General features: G+C 52.3%; 2 protein-coding genes across 8 annotated transcripts in view; both read left to right on the top strand.

The window, feature by feature from the left end:
* ATP11C (ATPase phospholipid transporting 11C) overlaps positions 1 to 12,604 on the top strand; it is a 54,102-nt gene extending 41,498 nt beyond the window's left edge. For 2 of the 5 annotated variants that reach the window (XM_063170861.1, XM_063170862.1), the window contains exons 25-29: positions 580 to 715; positions 2,551 to 2,616; positions 3,400 to 3,503; positions 5,142 to 5,295; positions 9,292 to 12,604. In XM_063170861.1, coding sequence (XP_063026931.1) covers positions 580 to 715; positions 2,551 to 2,616; positions 3,400 to 3,503; positions 5,142 to 5,295; positions 9,292 to 9,408 — 577 coding nt within the window. In that variant the 3' untranslated portion in view covers positions 9,409 to 12,604. Of the gene's footprint in view, positions 1 to 579; positions 716 to 2,550; positions 2,617 to 3,399; positions 3,504 to 5,141; positions 5,296 to 6,870; positions 6,962 to 8,075; positions 8,172 to 9,291 lie in introns of all 5 variants that reach the window. The other 3 variants (XR_010029785.1, XM_063170864.1, XM_063170863.1) reach the window with 3 other exon arrangements.
* A 5,179-nt stretch (positions 12,605 to 17,783) lies between these two features.
* The window catches only part of MCF2 (MCF.2 cell line derived transforming sequence), a 50,008-nt gene continuing 48,970 nt past the window's right edge, over positions 17,784 to 18,821 (top strand). For all 3 annotated transcript variants that reach the window (XM_063170865.1, XM_063170866.1, XM_063170867.1), the window contains exon 1: positions 17,784 to 17,869. In XM_063170865.1, the coding sequence (XP_063026935.1) occupies positions 17,812 to 17,869 (58 nt within the window). In that variant the 5' untranslated portion in view covers positions 17,784 to 17,811. The remainder of the gene's footprint in view (positions 17,870 to 18,821) is intronic.

Genomic DNA, 18,821 nt, shown 5'->3' on the forward strand with positions numbered 1-18,821 from the left:
GCCTCCGTGCCAGATCCCATCCTGGATTCAGCCAAGAGCCTCCTGCTACAACCCCTGTGATAAAAACACCCACCATACAATTCAGGAGGTTATTTTCAGCCTGTGCAGAAAAACACCACTTCAGGGAGCAGGACTTGCAGAGCTTTTCTCAAAAAAGGACTTTGTGCTTCCAACACAAAAAGAGGGAAACACACCATGGATTTTATGCATCCCATACAGCTGCTCTTTAGCCTTACCCTGCTTTTAAAATTTAGCAGAAAATATCAGATACCATGGGCAGCACAGGGGCTGCAGGAGAGGTTCAGGACAGCCTCTGTTGACTTTGTGCTTTTTTCATCCAAGTTTTACCTAGAGGAGAAAGACAAAACAATTCATGTGCTGAGCCCCTTGTGATTTCTCATGATCAGCAGCTGACAGTAGAGGTGTTCTTTATGTCCTGGCAAGTGTTTCTGTGGGTTCCCCCTGGGCTCCTCCTGCCAGGGCTTGCTCCAGGCCCCCAGCCCTGCTGTGGGGAGCTCTGCAGCCCAGCCTGGCCGGTGCTGATGGTGCTGATGGTGCTGTTCCTCCATCTCTTGGCAGGAAGGTGTCAGACAATGCCATGCTGCAGTGGAGGCCCTTCCTGTACTGGACCTTCCTGGGCGCCTTTGAAGGACTCGTGTTTTTCTTTGGGGTTTATTTTCTTTTCCAAAACTCCTCCTTGGAAGACAACGGAAAGGTAACGGCCCCAGAGAGAGGGAGATGAGTGTTTGTGTTGTGTGCTGCCTCTGATATGCTGGCAGGGAATCTCTGCTTGAGCTGTGCACTGTGTCTCCAGTCTTGTCCAACAGTGGAGCCTTGCTTATGGTGTGATCCTGCAGCAAATGCTTGAAATAAAACATTTCCAGATCGCCATGGAAACGGGGCAGAGCTGGTTACTCTCACTAGGTACCAGGACTAGTCTCACACACAGCCCTGTTCAGCACCGTGGGCTCTGCACGGGGCTCTCCCCTGCTCTCTGTGGTCCCAGGCACTGGCCCAGGGCAGGGTCTATCCTTCCCACCAGGGACAGCCCAAAATTCAGTGTGTGCTGGGCTGGTTGTGAGCAGCTGAATTATCCCCCTTGGTGGGATGGTGCTCCTCAGGGCAGCCATGGTGCAGGGCTGCATGTGTGCTGGGCCTGCCTGGGGCTGTGGTTGCAGCCTCTCTGCCCAGGGAGGGCTGGGCTGGCCTTTTGCTCCTGTTTTGGAGCCAGCCCAAGTCCCTGGGGAAGCCTTTTGCTCCTGTTTTGGAGGCAGCACAAGTCCCCAGCTCCTGGAGGCACCAGGACGTTGTCCCTGCTGCCTCCTTGCTCATGCCTCTGCTGTGGGGATGAGCCCTTGCATTGCTGTGGGAGCTGCTGGGGTTAACTTGCACAGAAAGAGGAGGAAAAAAGATGGAGGGTTTTTTTATTTTTCCTTTTTTCTCATTTTTTCTTGTTCTGCTGGTTAACTGAGTACAGAGCAAAGCATTAGTGCAGGGCAGCTGCTCAGGTGGCCTGAGTGGTTTCAGGACCCTTTCCCCCAAGGGAATGTGCAGTGTGTTATTAGATCTTGGCTGATGGGAAACTTCTTTGCACCATCACTTGTGACCCCTGAAAACACCAAAACTCTTTAGTGGCTGACACTTGGGGAAAAGCTGATGAAATTTGTGTGTATATCCATACACTGCATCACTGCCAGCATTTATGGCCCCAGCTACATGCAGCCAAGCCCCTGTATTGTCAGATCGGTGCTCTGCTGTGTCTGTGGCCATTCTGGTTGGATTGGAATGAAACATGAAGCACTGATGTGCTCTGCAAATGCCTTCAGGGGTCAGATCTGTGTGGCACTGCAGTAAGATCTGTGGTTATGTCCTGTTCTGTAAACACTTATGCCTGTAAGAACTGCTACCAGCAATTGTTCATAATATCCATGTATGTTTGATTGACTCGTTTTTCACTCCTATTGACTTTAATTTTTTTGCATTTTTTGGAAACTTTTACATTTCACTTTCTGTTTTAATGTATGCATTCAGAACTTGACAGCCTTTGGTAAGCATCTCTCCCATTCATTGCCATCACTGGATTGATAGACAGTATCTGCTTTCCTTTGTGTGCCCAGTCCCCAGTTCCCACAAACCAGCCAGCTGGGACAGCACCAGTGCCCGCTGGTGCCCTCTGCAAGGGGACTGCAGAGAGATGATGAGGAGGAGGAGGAGGATGATGGGTGTGGCGAGAAAGCAGAAACTGAGTAAATTGCCAAGAAACCCTGAGCTGCAGGTGGTGCAGTGCCTTGTGTCCTCATTGACATTGCTGTTAGTAGGAGGCTGTCCCTGTCACATCCCAGCTCTGTCACCTGTGTGTGTGTGGCACTGCATGGCTCAGGGTGCGTGCGGAGCTGCCAGCGTCCCTGTGTCCCTCTGTCCCTGTGTCCCTCTGTGCCTCTGTCCCTCTGTCCCTCTGTGCCTGCCTCCCCTGCTCCCTCGTGGCCCTGGCCCCGTGCTGTGCCTCCCCAGAGGGCCAGCACGCTGTGGCAGTGCCCGTGTGTTTTGCAGGTGTTTGGGAACTGGACCTTTGGGACGATTGTCTTCACCGTGCTGGTGTTCACCGTCACTCTCAAGGTCAGCACCTCCCTTCCCTGTCCTTGCTGGCCTTTCCAAGGCTCCTGTGCACTGTGAAATCGTGGCTGAGTGGGCTGGAAATAGTGTCTGAGTATTTCCCACCACACTCAAATCTTCTCCCGTAGAGGCAGAACCTGCTTACTTTGCTTTGTGCGGTCTGTGGCCCTTAAGTATGTATTCCTTTTTTGTGTTTGTTCTGTTTAAACTATTTTTCTATTTTTCCCCTCTTTTGAGGACTGCAGTTGGTTATGGTTGACTCTTCCCCACGCTTTCACCTCTTGATGCTCAGTTCCAGCAAGAGGAGAGGAGCAATAGAGAATTTGGGTTTGTCCACCTTGTTTCAGACAAGGCTGAGTGCCAAAGTGATCACAAAAGCACACGTGTCAAATAACAATAGCAAATCTATTTTGTTTCGTGGAGCTTTCCAGAACAAACTGTTTGCATAAGACCTTACAAAAGGTCCTTTGTGTTTGGTTCAGGACAGCAGGTGGTGACAAGAGGCAATTACAGTCCCTGTAACCTTTAGATGTTTCTTTCCTGTAGGATCAGGGGTTGCATCAAATTTATTCCATTTAAAAGTGTCAGTTACAATTAGAATGCCACTGTTTCCCTGCTAGCATTGTGCCAGACCGTGGACATGGAAAGTGTTTGTCCTGGTGCCCATTTGCACACAGGTAGCTGTTTGGAGAACCTTCAGCCTTAATGTGAAACCAGTCTGAAATGTCGCATAAATGCAATGCACTGTGCATCTAAAGCCTGTTTTGTCTCTCTTTGTTCCCACAGCTAGCGTTAGATACCCGATTCTGGACGTGGATGAACCACTTTGTGATTTGGGGCTCCCTTGCTTTCTATGTGTTTTTCTCATTCTTTTGGGGAGGAGTCATTTGGCAAGTATCGTTTTCTTTCCCCTGCCCTTTGCTAGGGCAGTGCCCAGGGCTGGCTCTGGCAGGGCAGCGCCCCCTCCTCAGGGCATCCTGAGACTGGCAGTGCCAGGGGTGTGTAGGGCAGTGCCAGGGGTTGTGTGCAGCCTGCTCCTGCCTAGGAGACTGGCAGTGCCAGGGGTGTGTAGGGCAGTGCCAGGGGGTGTGTGCAGCCTGCTCCTGCCTAGGAGACTGGCAGTGCCAGGGGTGTGTAGGGCAGGTGCCAGGGGTGTGCAGCCCCGATCCTTCCTTGGAGACTGGCAGTGCCAGGGGTGTGTAGGGCAGTGCCAGGGGGTGTGTGCAGCCTGCTCCTGCCTAGGAGACTGGCAGTGCCAGGGGTGTGCAGCCCCGCTCCTTCCTCTGCCCACACCCCCCAAAAGGCAGTGCTGGAGGAGGGCTGGTGCGCCACGAGAGGGCTTTGAGGAGCTCTCAGCCCAGCAGAGGGATTGTTCTCAAAGAGAGAACACCCTGGGCATCATCCAGGTGCTCAGCTTGGGCAGGGGGTGTTTTCCTTTCTGCTGCTTGAGGCTCTTGCCTTTATTGGGAGGTTCTAGACTGAACCTTTTAGAGTCTGTTTGTGCATGTGGAGGAGAGAGACAAACAACTTGTGGTGGAAGGAACCTCAGTGAAGCAGAAGGAACAGGTGAGGCAGATGCAGAGCAAGGGGACCTGGCCCTCTGGGACAAGCAGGAGAGAGTCAGGTCCTGGTGTTGAAATGAAGAAATTCTCATTGACTTGAGTGCGCCCAGGATTGTAGGTTCAATGTGTTGCAAAAGCAGGTGACATTAGTACGTTACAAACATTTCACTTTTGTATTTCCTGTGCTGCAGTAAATGTTCAGTTGACACTCACAGCATCTCTGTTTTACCCCTGTGCTTTGCCATGGGATATTGGCTGGATCCCTGATCCAGCAGCCTGCTAATAAGGATGTAGAACAGATTTCAGTATTTTCTGTGGGGGTCACAAGCTTTAGCTCCTCAGTTAACTCTTGCTGACCAACAGATCCAGGTCTGCAATCTAGCCACATCTCTATGCTCAATTGAGCTTTCCACTGAAAACTCTTCCTACTGTTTACCTTGCATAGCTCAATGTTTTTGATCCAACAGTAAGCAAAAACTGCTTTGGGATCCCAACTGCTTTGGGATCCTTGTCATGAGTTATTGATGAGGTGTTTCTCACAAGCAGCTGTTGGTTGCTTTCCCTCATCAAGGAAAGGAGGAAGGGGCAAACAACCTGTTGTGATTGAGAGACTCTGGATTTCCACTATCAAAACCAAACCAGAAGCTATAGCAAAGCCTGACACTGAAATAAAATGACCTGGTTTTTGATGAGGTGAATAATTTATCAGTGATGGTGGCTAAATTCAAGCCCCTTCCCACCCTGAAAAGAAACAGATGTGGAAGATGCAAAATGGATCATGACACTCTTCCAGCTGGAGGAGGAGATGCATTAGGAGAGGAATGGGCAGTGTGTTTCTGTGCTGTGTCCATCTCTGTCTGAAAGGGAGACACAACTGCTAATAGCTTCACCTGAAGTCTGCTTTGGTTCTGATCTTCTGGGAAAACCCATGCTAACCAGAATTTATTTGTATCCTTTCTTTTCCAGGCCTTTCTTGAAGCAGCAAAGAATGTATTTTGTATTTGCTCATATGCTGACTTCTGTTTCCACATGGCTCGCAATAATTCTCCTGATCTTTATCAGCCTTTTCCCAGAAATTCTTCTAATAGTTTTAAAAAATATAAAAGAGAAAAATCATCAGGTAAGGAACGAGGTGATGTGTTGCACTGTGTTTTTAGGCAGACTGTTCTCACCCTTAGGCACCAGATGAGCCTTTAACAATACCACGTACCACTCACATCTCAAGGAAGGCTTCCTAGAGTCTTGCCTTGCTCTTTCACATGCCAAAAGTGTCAAAAAGTTATTCCAAAAATGCTGCCTAGATCTGCAGCAGGGAGAGAGTCAGCCTGTGCCTTCCCTGGGTGGGAGTGTGGTGTCTCCTAGGGCAGAGCATGAGCCTTGTCCAGCCTCAGCTGGCCACCAAACACGCTTTATCTCGTCCTGAGAAAAGCTGCTTGTTTAGTGTCAGAAAAGCAGGCTGCTCCCTGTGTGTGCCCAGAGGCTGGGCAGTGGAGCAGGGTCAGGTCTGGTCCCACCTGGGGTTTTTCTGTGCCAGGGCTGCAGAGGGCACAGCTGAGGGCACATGGGCTGGGCTCAGTCAGGAACCCCCAGCCTGGTCCTTGAGGGAGTCACAGGAGGGTTTGGGTTGGAAGGCTCCCTAACATCACCCAGTTCCAGCCCCCTGGCAGGGCAGGGGTGCCATTCCCTAGGTCAGGGTGCCCAGGGCCCCATCCTGGCCTTGGACACTCCCAGGGATGGGGCATCGCTGAAGCTGAAAACGGGAGATGGCAGCAGAGCTGTGGTTGTGTTTTGTGAGGGTCCATGTAACTTCCATTTGGGTATGATTTAATAGTTTCTAGCTGGGCAGCCCTGTTGAATAGGCTGGGAGTGAGTTGCTTTGAGCTGCAGACATAGGAGAGCTTGGGGCTGTGCCCTGGAAGGTGACCTGGGGGTTTCTGAGCCCAGCTCAGCTCACCTGGGAGGTGTGGCCCATTTTTGCCTTCAGCTGCTGAGCAAAGATCTGTCCCCTCTTGCAATACTCACATTCAAGAGTGCTTTTTATTCATGTAACAAAGGCTCTTGTGAAATCACTTAGCAAAGCAAAGTGAGTGTCAGCTAGAAAAGTCTCTTCAGATGTGCATCCCAAACTAAACACAGGCTGAGCCATATTTAAATGTACATTTTGAGTAAGAGCTTTATTGTAAGTGCCTGAAGGAGATACCAGCTCTGGATATCTGTGCCAGCCATCAGACACCAGAGTCAGCTGCCTGATTTGTAAAGGCATCTAGGACCAGGTAGATGAATTCAAATCAAAACCCTTGTTAAGAATCCTGGCCTTAATATTGAAATAAAATAAATATCAGTGTCCCAAGGGAAGCATACAGTGAAAAACAGAATTAGGGACATTGTATGGGAGCCTGAACCACAGCTTGGGCCAAGGGTCCCTTCTGGAAGGGGAGGACAGACTTAGGCCAGGTTGTTGGGCATTTGCCCTTGGTCCCAGTGGGATAGGGTTTCACCCCTGGTGTCCTCTAACAGCACATCAGCTCTGCTCAGCCTTTATTAAATTTTCTGTGTGGTAACGTGGTGGTTGTTTTTATTTTCTTTTGGTTCTGTTTGTTTTTTTTAACTGCAAGGCGCATTTGTGTTTTCCTTGGTTTCTGCCTTTCTCTTTCTTGTACTGCAATTTTCTGTCTTTTGTGCTGTTGTGAACTAGGTAACGAAGCGCCTTCCTTCCTCAGGAACATCCACTATCTTCATGCTTTCTCAAACTTCCAGCAATCACAGCTTTTCTTGGAGTGAATAAGGTGATTTCCTTTCTGAGTCGCAATGTGTTGCTTGCTCACTGCTTTTTTCTTCTTTCTAACTCCTGAAAACCCCCCTTTAGATGTGCTCACACAGCAGAACCTCGCTTTCCCCACCTTCTGCCTTAATTTAAATCTTCTGCTTAAATATTTGTCTGTCTCTTGCCCTTGGTCTCTTGCTGCAGCTCAGGTGGGTGAGCTGGTGGTGCTCAGGGTGTCCAGGTGAGGTGGGCACACACAAAGCTGGTTACACTCTCCTTCCCTGCTGCAGTTGTGTCTTAGTGGACCAGACAGGAATGGGACAAGGTGGAATTAGTGTTGGTTGTCCTCTGGGTGAATTGTCAAATGGCTCAGGCATGTCTGGCCTAGGAGAGCCTCCCCAGTCCGTCCCATTGTCAGTGCTGCTTGTTCTTTGTGTGAGTGACCGAGCCACAGCCCGCAACCCTCGCACCAAGGGACAGTCCTGGACCTGCTGACCGTGGCACTGCTGGGGTCACCCTCAGCAAAGCACCCTGGCTGCACATCCCTGGTGTCTGGGTTCCCTGCAGCTCTCCACCGTTACTGGCTGTTGTAAAACACCAGCTGGGTGGAGACAGGGATGTCTGCTGCTCCCTCAGAAGCAGCTGCAGTGCGAATCTCCAGACACTTTGGGGAGCAGGGCAGTTTCTGAGCACCTCCCATGCCCGTGGCACTGCAAACCCACTGGTGCTGGTCACGGTGTGCTGCCCTGTCCTGCGAGAGGGGCTGTGCTGTGTGTCCTGCCCTGCTCGTGTCTGTGTGTCTGTCTGTCAGAGGGGCTGTGTGTCAGGCTCTGTGCTGTGTGTCTGTCTGTGCGAGGGGCTGTGTGTCCTGCCCTGTGTCACAGGCAGGCTCAGGGCTCTGTGCTGCGTGTCTGTCTGTGAGAGGGGCTGTGTGTCAGGCTCAGGGCTCTGTGCTGTGTGTCTGTCTGTCAGAGGGGCTGTGTGTCCTGGCTGTGTGTCCTGCCCTGTGTGACCAGGCAGGCTCAGGGCTCTGTGCTGTGTGTCTGTGTGAGAGGGGCTGTGTGTCTGTCTGTCAGAGGGGCTGTGTGTCAAGCTCAGGGCTGTGTGCTATGTGTCTCTTTGCCTCGCTGTTGCAGAGCAGCAGGAGGGCACCTGATTCATTGTCGGCCAGACCTTCTGTCAGACCTCTTCTTTTAAGAACGTTCTCAGATGAGTCTAATGTGTTGTAACAGGTACCCTGTCCTGAGGATTGGGATGGTTTTAAAGGCATTGATTAACCAAATGTAACCCCCTCCAAATCAATTAAACCGTGGTTCTTGTAATCCTCTTGGCTCTCGGTGTGGGGCACCTGTCCTTGTGGAACGGAGATGCAATGCTTGGGATGCATTTTAATTTGGGGATGTACTATCCAGCTTCTTCAGAATCCCATATCTGTACAGATCCTTTCAAGTATTTGGCAAAATGTAAACAAATCTTTCAATTTAACTGCTACTTCAGTCTAATATTAGCGCAAAATTGAATGTGAGAGTGCAGCCTGAATCGTGCTAACACTGGTTATAAAAGCTGATACATTTGCAGTGAAGGATGGAAATCTCAGTTGTTAAAATGATTCCAGTATTGCATCTGAATGGTACCAGAATCCCTTTCTCTAGGGTGCATGCTGCTCTGTCAGATAGAAATAAGTATGTTTTAATTCATCTGCACAGATGGGTACTAAACACATGTACTTGTCTGTGTGTGTCAGCACATGGGACAGAGGCCTGTCTGGGTGTCCGTGTGTCTGCACACACACAGCATCCTCCTACGGGTTGATTTTAAACTCTGTAGTAAGCCAACAGCAGAATAAGAGAAGTAAAAGTGCCTAATTGAATTCACAACCCTGCATTAGGGGAGATGTTATGTGTGGTGAGCTGCAAACATAAACCTGCAGATTATCTACGAACGTCTCGCACCTCTGTGCCCACCCTGCTGCTAAAGCAGTCAGATTTATGGGCATGGCAGGGCCAGCAGCAGCCCTGCCAGCTCCGGTGCAGCCAGTCCCTCCCCACCGACATTAGGTGGTGCTCTCCACCACCACACACTGCTGCAGACTGCTGTGGGAGTGGCTGCACCAGCACAGGAGCTGCAGGGGACAGTGGGGCAGATGCCACTTTTGGACTTGATGCAGCATTTTGCAAATTGTGAAAATTTATTTATCATCTGATTACTTGGTTGTGAATGATATTTGGCACTTTTATCATGGCCTAATTATTCTTCTCCTATATATTTTATTTTAATAACCCAGGGAAAGGTTTACGGGTTTGGGAATGTAACAGTTGCAATACATGTTTGTTTTCCTTCTGATTTTTGCAGGCTGGCCCCTTTGATCTGCCTGTGTTAGTGTCATACAAACGTATAGAGAATGGTTATGTGAAGGCTGAAGATGCTGTTACTAATCTGGCAGAAAGATATCCTCTCAGGATACCTTAAAGTGCTCCACACAAACGTTGTCATGCTGTAGGAACCCACGGTTTTAACCTGGCAGTGACCTTTGATAGCACCAAGGACTGCGAGCAGCCTGCTTGGGAGAGCAGCCAGGGCACTGGCCCCACGTCAGGCTTTGGTCTTGAGGCTTCCCTGCCCTCCCAGAAAAACCAGTTCTGCCAAATCCTGCATCATTGGAGCTGGGACAGCATCGTTGGGAGCTCGCCCCAGCAGCACGGATCGAATGCAGGCGTGCAGTGCCAGCCCCATCACACACAGGGCTGTGTGCCCGCTGCGATCTGCCCCGGAGCAGCAGGGCTGCTCACGCTCCTGCTCTGCCTGACCAAAGAAGTAGCACAGACTCCAACCCAGTGACATTCCCCTGCAGCCCTGGAGGCACTGGGACGAGGCTGCTGCCCTCACACAGGAGGTGGATGCGGCCCTGGAGCCCCTCTCCTGGTGCTGGTGCTGGGCTGTGCTGCCTCGCTGGCAGCTGCCGTCCCCAGCCACGGGTGCCCGGATGGACACGGCAGGATCGCTGAGAATTCGGGAGAAACCTTTGCCCCTGTGTCCTGCAGATGGAGCTGGAAACAGCCTGTGGTCTGGCCGCAGCAGTGGTGTCTGTGAAGACCTGCAGTGCTGGAAGTGCCAGAGCATCCTCTCACAAGCGGTTTGCTGCTGGGTTTGTTCCTGCTGCAGAGTGAAGAAAAGGTTGTTCTGTGGCTGTTTGTGATGGAAGGAAGCTTTGTGGGGGAAAAAGGAATCCCAGAAGCTGGGCTGTGCCAGACTCTGAGCCCCAGTGCCCAGGCTCCTCTGCTGTGCTTGCATTACTGCACTGTGCAGTGGCTCCAACACTGTAAAGGGTGAGGGACAGTGTGGTCCTTGGCTGATCCCAGGGACATGGGCTGTGCCTGTCAACCTGCAGGTGTATGAAAATGCATCTTGAGTTATTTGCACTAAGAAAAAAGAAGACCGTTTGAAATGGAATACATGAACCTGATTTCATTTTACATTTCTTTTTAAATTGGCATGTTCTTTTCAAATCTACCTGTACCATGGTAGTAGGAACTTTCCTCTTTAGGTTCTGCACAGCAAAGGTGAGATGCCTGACTCTCAATATTTTTTTTTGTCTTATACTTCATGTGTGGCAAGAGCAGCTTGTTTTGTTGTGTGAAGTCGTGAGCAGTGACAGCAGGCTGTGTGCCCTGCTGGGTGGTGTGACAGTCCTGCCTCGTGCTCATGTCCCCCAGAGGAGCTGCAGGAGAAGCTTGGGGCTCCTTTCAGAAGCAGCAAGCTCTGCACTGCTGCTGGGTTTGGCTCCTGCTCGCTCAGCTTTGTGTCAACAGAACCATTTGGGACAGACAGAACATTCCCCTCACCAAATTAACTGCAGACTGTTAATTGTTGGAAGAATCAAGCCTTGCTCTCTGGCTGCCGTCCCTGCGGTTCGTCTGCGGCTGGTGCGGATCGGCTGCTGGCAAATCCTCTGGTGCATCGTGAGGAGGTTGGATGGCCTTACCTGAGTGGGAGAGGGCAGTGCACAGTCCCTGGGGCTGCCCTGCCCTCGCCCAGCACGGGAGGGGTTGGATGGAAGGATGGACAGGAGCACTGTGCCATACACTCTGCACTGGCCTCAGCGCGAGCGGCGTTCGCACTCGGCTCCTGCTGCATGCGGGGCAGGAGCTGCACTGCCAGCATGTGCCCGTGGGCAAAGCTCTCATCTCCTGCTTCTGTTTGCTTTTCCCATTTTCCTAGCTCATTTCACAGACCTAGAGTTCGACTTGCAGCCCTTGTCCCGTGCTCAGCTTTCCCTGCAGAAATGTGGTGCCTACAGATGAAGTATGTGATGAATACAATGGAGATGTGCTCTATATGCCAAATCTAACCATTCTCCTTAAATACACGGTTGCTGACTTGTGTTTACATAACCTCTGAAAAATGGGCACTAAAATGCCTCATTCCTGTGATTCAGAACCATTCCAAGCCCGAATGGTCCCAAGCTTGACACCTTGCTTCTGAGTTTGCTTTGTGTCATGCTCTGCTCCAGGGGTCAGAGCGTTCCCCTGGGATTCCATTGGTGTCAGTGGGAGCAGTGGAACCTGACGTGTGTGTGAACTGTTCAAATAGTCACTTAACCAGGATAATTCCTGCTGCCTGTCTCAAGTCAGAGCCTTCTGAGAACCAAATCTTTCTCTTGGCCTTTCCAAGTGTCCTGTCTCCAGCTGGAACAAGCCATTGCAATAGCTGAACATTCAAACCCAAGGTGTGCAGGGTGGAATTCATGTGGAATCTCTTGAATAGCAGCTCTTTTGGGGAAAATGCAGTTTTTCTTGGGCTTGGATCTTCGGGTAGTGCCCTGGTGTGGGGCTGGGTGCCAGGACAGCCAGGATGCCCCGGTCCTGCAGGAGAGCTGATCCTCGTCACCCAGCAATGGCAAAACCAGAATTCCAATTGCTGTGGGTGACTCAGGGGACACAGGAGCCCCTTCTGAGGCTGGAGAGGGCCAGGAGAGGCGCTGGTCAGGCTGTGAGGTGTGGGGCAGCAGGGCTGGCGTGGCAGCAGTGGCACAGGGATGCCCTGGTGGGGTCCCTGGTGCGCTCACGGTGCCCTCAGGTACACTAAAGGTCAGTACAGGCTTTTCGGTGGAGAAACTTGAAGGAAAAAAGGCTGGGCTTTTCTCATCGTAATTTGTTGAAGTTTTATCACTGACTAGTGACACTGAAAGATAAGGAAAGTAATTAAGATTCCCTCTAAAACTCTTATGTGATAACAGCGGAGCTTGGTGTAGTCATAGCGACTTCTCAAAAACTAATCCTAATCATTATGAGAATATTATAAATGACTTGGAATTGCATAAAAGCTTCAAATTGAATTTGTATACACACAGTTGAAAAACTTTCCTAATACTGCACCATTTATCCAATTTCCCAGCTATAAATTTTTTTAAAAAACCATGTAGTGTATAGAAAATGTAAATTATATACAGGTAATGAGCAGATACATTTTCAGCTTCTTGCAAAGAAAAAGGACTGCAACCTTACATTTTTTCACTTAAATGCAATTTTATACATTTATGTTGCTTTATATCAAGGAAATTGAATGTGAATGTTACCTTTTATGAATGCAACTTGCTCTTTTTTCATTACAGAAACTTTTGTTTGAAGTAATCAATAAACTTTGGTATGTTGTTCTGATTAATATATATTTGTTGTCTCTCTCATCTCCTTGGATACTCCCAGGGGTTTTCCAGGGCAGTGCTAGGGGCACAATCAGCATTTTCACATTGGGGTGGGTGCCAGCCAGGCCATGCTTGGTTGTGTGATGTGGAGCAGCATTTGCCTAAGGAAACACTGCTTGCTTCTCATACATTTTTATTTTTCCAGCAGCGTATTAGCAATCGTGGGTATCAGCTGCTGCGCATAGCTGGCTTGTGTGCTCTCGACTCATTTCCCTCAAAATGAACGTTTAATTATGAAAGTGAATCCTGTGAATAAATTGATTTAACTTTCTAGAGTAGGTGAACCCAGGGCTTCAGCTGACATTAGGAACTGATGTAGGTCCATGTGCCTGATTTCCATTCATGAAGTGTTTTCCTTGCTGCTGTTTTGGTTCTTGGTTCTGTGTCGTGCTTGTAATAAGTAATTTTTAGTTCAAAGCCTCAGAATACACAAATGAGGTTTGCAAAGTGCCTGGTGCTGGTGAGGTTCAGGCCCAATATTTGCATTGATGAAATTCCAACAACACGAGGAAACTGCTAAAGCACGACTCACAGTGTTTGTATAATGCACAAGAAATATATAGGCTTAACTTTCTTTTTAAGGACACGGGTCTGTTTCAAGCTGAAATGTTTGTAATGAGAAACTGACAGTTTGAAAAATTCTGTTTTGGCTGCTTGTGTGCCTGCAGCTCCCATCAGGCACCGCAGGACAGATGGCTGAGCTATTTAAAACAAACTCTAACCTTTCCTGAGTACTATTGGAAACCAGATCCACGCATTGAGGATCTGAACAGCAGCAGCAGGAGCGGTAGTGAGATGTCTGCAGGGTGGGGAGGCTCTCACTGGCCAGGCTGGCAGCACAGGGGCTGTGTGAGCGATGGGCACTGAGCGCAGGGCACCAGTGCTCAGAAAGCACCAAAATCAGCATTTCAAACACCGGGCAGCCCTTGTTGGAAAGGAGAGGCAGTGTCGTGCTGTACGGTGATTTTTAACGAGGACAGCAGGCTTTGAAGGTCAGGCTGTTGGCTTGAGAGGGCTCTTGGCACATGGAGGGGTCGCGGTGTCCCTGTCCCTGCTGTCCCTGCAGCTGTTGCAGGACATGCAGCCACTGCTGCCATGGGGCTTTGCTTTACATTCTCACACGTCAGGATAACCTGCTGAGCCGGAAAATACACAGTGGCCTGGAGAAAGGGTGGGTGTGTGCACCTGAGAGTGCTCCTTTCCAAAAGCAGGAGCTGTGACAGCAAACAAGGCAGCTCTGACTGACACGGGGAAAGTGAGAGTGGCAGGACAGAGCGGAGCTCTTTGTTTTTATTTCACATTCAAGTAGGAGCCATAAAATCCTCCTGATTAAACCTGTGCAGGTGTGGCTGGCTTCAGTGGGTTTCTGTCAGGCTATGGAGGGTCTGCTCAGCCTGGACCAGACTGTAGTAGTACGCCTGGAGTGGGTGATGCTGCTGTGTGCACAAGAAATCCCCCTAAAGCTCATGAAAACCAGCCCGAGGTTAATTACTGTTCTGCACAAGTGGTTTGCTGTGCTGTGCTTACTCCAGAGGTGAGCAATCCCTTGGACATCACTCTGACTCTAACCTGTGTTTAGCCAGCTCTGTTTTTCCAGTTCTCAGCGCTTGACTGAACAGGTATTTTTGAAGGGTGATTTTTCAAATCTAAATAATGGCTCCAGTCTCAACCCAACCTTCTAGCCTTAATGTGGGAAAGGGAGAAAAAAATTGGGTGTTTTTTCAAATTCAAGAGCTTCAGAATTTTGTTTGAGTGGGTTTTTTTCAGCCCCTGATCTGGAACTAATGAAATTAGTTGGAATTCTTCCTACACCTTCTCCCTAAGATTAGATTTAAGGATGAGGCATTGCACCCACATGAAATAAATCTCTGCAAACAGGTGGTGTCACGATTTTCCACAGCTTTAAAGGGCCCTTGCCCCTCACACGCTGGTTTGGATGTGCCACCCTCAGGGTGCTGAACATTGCCATGGGGCCTGGACAGGAGATCCCTGAAAAGAAACAGCCACGTTTGTGGCTGGCATTGGTTCCTTTTTAATCTGTCTCCTTGCTGCTCCTCTCTGTGTTTGGCAGCTCCTGGGCAGAGCCTGGGCAGGGTAACCCAGCTCTGGGGGAGCCCAGGGGCTGCTGGCAGTGTGAAATGGGGGCAGCTGGGGGATGCAGAGCGCCTTGCTGGGACAGCTGGGCATCGGTGGGGAAATGCCCCAAAGTGAGCAGCCAGGGCTCCAAACTGTGAATCTCAGGGGCCACAGGGGAAAGCCCCACGAGCAATTGCCCCACGAGGGAAAACCGTGAACAATTGCCCTCCAGCCTGAGCTAGCCCAGCTTTTCCAGCTGTGAGCTGGCCAAGGCTGCCTGTGCAGTGTTCCTGCTGCCTGCAGCAGTGCAGCTCTGGCTGTGTGTGTGCAGGTTCCTGCAGCACTTCAGCTGTGGCTGTGCAGTGTTCCTGCAGCAGTGCAGCTCTGTGTGGCTGTGCAGGTTCCTGCAGCACTGCAGCTGTGGCTGTGCAGTGTTCCTGCAGCAGTGCAGCTCTGTGTGTGCAGTGTTCCTGCAGCAGTGCAGCTCTGTGTGGCTGTGCAGGTTCCTGCAGCAGTGCAGCTCTGTGTGTGCAGTGTTCCTGCAGCAGTGCAGCTCTGGCTGTGCAGGGTTCCTGCAGCAGTGCAGCTCTGTGTGGCTGTGCAGGGTTCCTGCAGCAGTGCAGCTCTGTGTGTGCAGTGTTCCTGCAGCAGTGCAGCTCTGTGTGGCTGTGCAGGGTTCCTGCAGCACTGCAGCTCTGTGTGGCTGTGCAGGGTTCCTGCAGCAGTGCAGCTCTGTGTGGCTGTGCAGGGTTCCTGCAGCAGTGCAGCTCTGTGTGGCTGTGCAGGGTTCCTGCAGCAGTGCAGCTCTGTGTGGCTGTGCAGGGTTCCTGCAGCAGTGCAGCTCTGTGTGGCTGTGCAGGGTTCCTGCAGCAGTGCAGCTCTGCCTGTGCAGGGTTCCTGCAGCAGTGCAGCTCTGTGTGGCTGTGCAGGGTTCCTGCAGCAGTGCAGCTCTGTGTGGCTGTGCAGGGTTCCTGCAGCAGTGCAGCTCTGTGTGTGCAGTGTTCCTGCAGCATTGCAGCTCTGCCTGTGCAGGTTCCTGCAGCAGTGCAGCTCTGTGTGGCTGTGCAGGGTTCCTGCAGCAGTGCAGCTCTGCCTGTGCAGGTTCCTGCTGCCTGCACTGGGGCCAGCCCAGCCCACCTGGGGCTGGAGCAGGGGCTGGGCTGCAGAGACCTCACCCAGATCCTGTCTGCATGGCTTTGCCTCCATGCAGAGAGCAAGAAATGGATGGATTGTGAAACCTTGGCGCTGACAGCCGCATCTCCCCCGCGGTGGCTCCGTTCTCCCCAAACCCCGTGTCGGACGGCGGGTGTGTGGGGATGGGTCCCGGCTCCAGCAGAGCGTCCCCTGCACAGAGCTGGGGCAGAGCAGGGGCTCTCAGGGTCCCGTTCTCCCTGGGCCGGGGCGGTTCGGGACAGACAGCATTCCTGTGATAAGAACACCGCAGGAATGTGGCAAGGCTCTTTCTTGCCTTGTAGCCTTGTGTATCAGACTGATTTTTTCATCAGTACCTGCACAGGAACTGTCCCTGTCACACAAGGAGTGCTTTATGGCCAGACAGAAAATCATCTCTCCAAACTGTTTGGTAGTGAGAACCTGCTGTGTCACGCGTGAGGAGCACTGGCTGATTGCGTTGTTTTTCCTTGAAAATTTCAGTATCAGTGTAAGAAGGGCCTACCAAAAGATGCTGGGGTTTATATTACCACTGTTAGACCACAGCTCTTTAATTAATAGCCCTGACTGCTGAAGTGTTGGAAAAAGGCTGCTATTATAGCAAAGAGCATAATTAAAAGGTTGTTTTGGAAAAACAGGAGCATCTACTTCTCCATGCTGCCTCCCTGGGCGGCTCAGGCTCCTGAGAGAATGAGCTGGCATTGTTGGAGCCTCAGCATCAGGAAAAGTGAGACTGATGGGTCAGCCCAGTGCTCTGGGAGCTCTGGCCAGCACTGGCTGTAGCACAGTTTAATGTACTGCTCATAAATCGTTCCAGGAATTTGCTAGAATGCTGCTTGCAGAGGATGGAAATGCTTTTTTTTTTTGTTTTTTTGGTTTTTTCCCCTACAGAAGTGCTGTAGGCACTAAGGCAGGGAGTAAATCCAGCTGCAGGGTGGTGTGCTGGGGGGCACTGGGTATAGTGGTAAATGAAAGAGAAAAAAAAGAATAAAAGGGGAGGGAAAGGAAGGGGAAAAGAGAGAGGAAGGAAAAAGGGGGAGAGGAAGGAAAAAGCAAAAGAGGGAACAGAAAGAAATACTGGAAAAAAGACTAAAAAGAGGGGGCAAAAGAGGAAAAATAGAGGAATGGAAAAAAGGGGGAAGGGGGAAAAGAAAAAGGGAAAAAAGAGGGGAAAAGGGAGGAGAAAGGGGGGTCTAAACTAAAAAAATTAGGAAAAAAGGGTGAAAGGAAAAAAAGGAATCAAGAGTAAAAAAAGGGGGGGGGGAACAGGAAAGGGGGGAAGAGGGGGGAAAAAAAGCAGAAAAAAAGGAAACAAACAAACAAATAAACAAACAAACCAGGAAGGAAAAAAACGGGGGAAGGAGCTAAAAAAAAAGTGAAAGAAATGCCAGGGGGCGGCGGTGCCGGTACCGGACCGGGGCGGTGCCAGTGCCGGTACCAGGGCGAAGGCGGTGCCGGTACCGGCAGCGGTACCGGGGGCAGCGGAGGCGGGGCGGGGCCGGTACCGGGGCGGTGCCAGAGGCGGGCAGAGGCGGTGCCGGTGCCGGTACCGGGGTGATGTTAGTACCGGACCGAGGCGGGGGCGGCACCAGGGCAGAGGCGGTGCCAGTACCGGTCCCAGGGCGGGGGCGGTGCCAGTACCGGACCTGGGCGGGGGCGGTGTCAGTACCGGACCTGGGCGGGGGCGGTGCCAGTACCGGACCTGGGCGGGGGCGGTGCCAGTACCGGACCTGGGCGGGGGCGGTGCCAGTACCGGACCTGGGCGGTGCCGGGGCGGTGCCGGGGCGGGCAGAGGCGGCGGCCCCGCCCGTCGGGCCCGGGGCGCGGAGCGGGCGCTGCGGGCGGGGAGCGCTGCCCGCGGCATGGCCCTGGCCCCAGCCCCGGCCCCGGGCGGGCCCCCGGCGGGCGGCACCTCGGCGGGGGACATGGAGCGCTACTACCGCCTGCTCCGCGCCGCCGCGCTGCTGGAGGCCGCCGCCGCCGGTGAGTGCGGGCGGCCGGGCCGCGGGCTCGCCGAGTGCGGGCGGCGGGGGGACGGCGGCGCTCCCGGGCGCCCTGGGCGGCGGCAGCGCGGGCCCTGTGCCGGGGCTGCCCGGCCCTGCCGCCCCATCCCTCCCCGCTGCCGCTGCCGCTGCCGGGCGCGTTGTGCGCGCTCGGTGCCGCTGCCCGGCAGCCCGGCCGGTCCGTCTCTCGCGGCTGGCCGAGGGTTCGGCTGCCGCTCTGTTACTCGTTCATGGAGGCGTGCGAGCGGCCCCGGGGGCTCAGCACAGCCTTGTCCCCGCGCTGCCGGCGGGGCCGGGGTGTCCGGTGTGCCCGGGGTGCCCGGAGTGTCCGGAATGCCCCGGGTGTCCGGGGTACCCGCTGTGCCCGGTACCGGCGGCAGGCGCTGCCGGGACAGGAGGATGGATGTTCCCCAGTGCGAGCCCCGGCGCCGCTCCCGCGGCCGCACCTGAAGAACTCTTCCCTGGAAGCTGTAGCTCAGCTCTGGCCGTGGCTGCCCGTTCCGGGTGGGAAGCAGCAGACAGATGTGTGGGAGCTGTGCTCCTCCGTGAGACACCTCGGTCCCCTCCCGTGTCCCGAGCAGCCCCGAACGCCCGGCTGTGTCGGGAGTGCAGCGTTGTACCGAAGCCGCTCGGCTGCTGTGCCGGCACACCCTGAACGTGAGAAGCAGATGCAGTCTGATCCCTTATCTCGGGCCGTGGCTTCCTCAGTGATGTTTCCTTTGGTGGACGGTGATCTGCTCAGAAGTTGTGTGGAGCCCTCACTTTTTCATTATTTTCCTGTTTTCCCGAGGGGAGTTACAGGTGTTTTGGCAGTGAGTGGAGTTACAGGTGTTTTTGCAGTGAGTGGAGTTACAGGTGTTCTTGCAATGAGGGGAGTTACAGGTGTTCTTGCAGTGAGGGGAGTTACAGGTGTTTTTGCAGTGAGGTCTTTC

This window comes from Melospiza melodia, chromosome 16 (genome assembly GCF_035770615.1).
Source record: "Melospiza melodia melodia isolate bMelMel2 chromosome 16, bMelMel2.pri, whole genome shotgun sequence".
NCBI lineage: Eukaryota > Metazoa > Chordata > Aves > Passeriformes > Passerellidae > Melospiza > Melospiza melodia.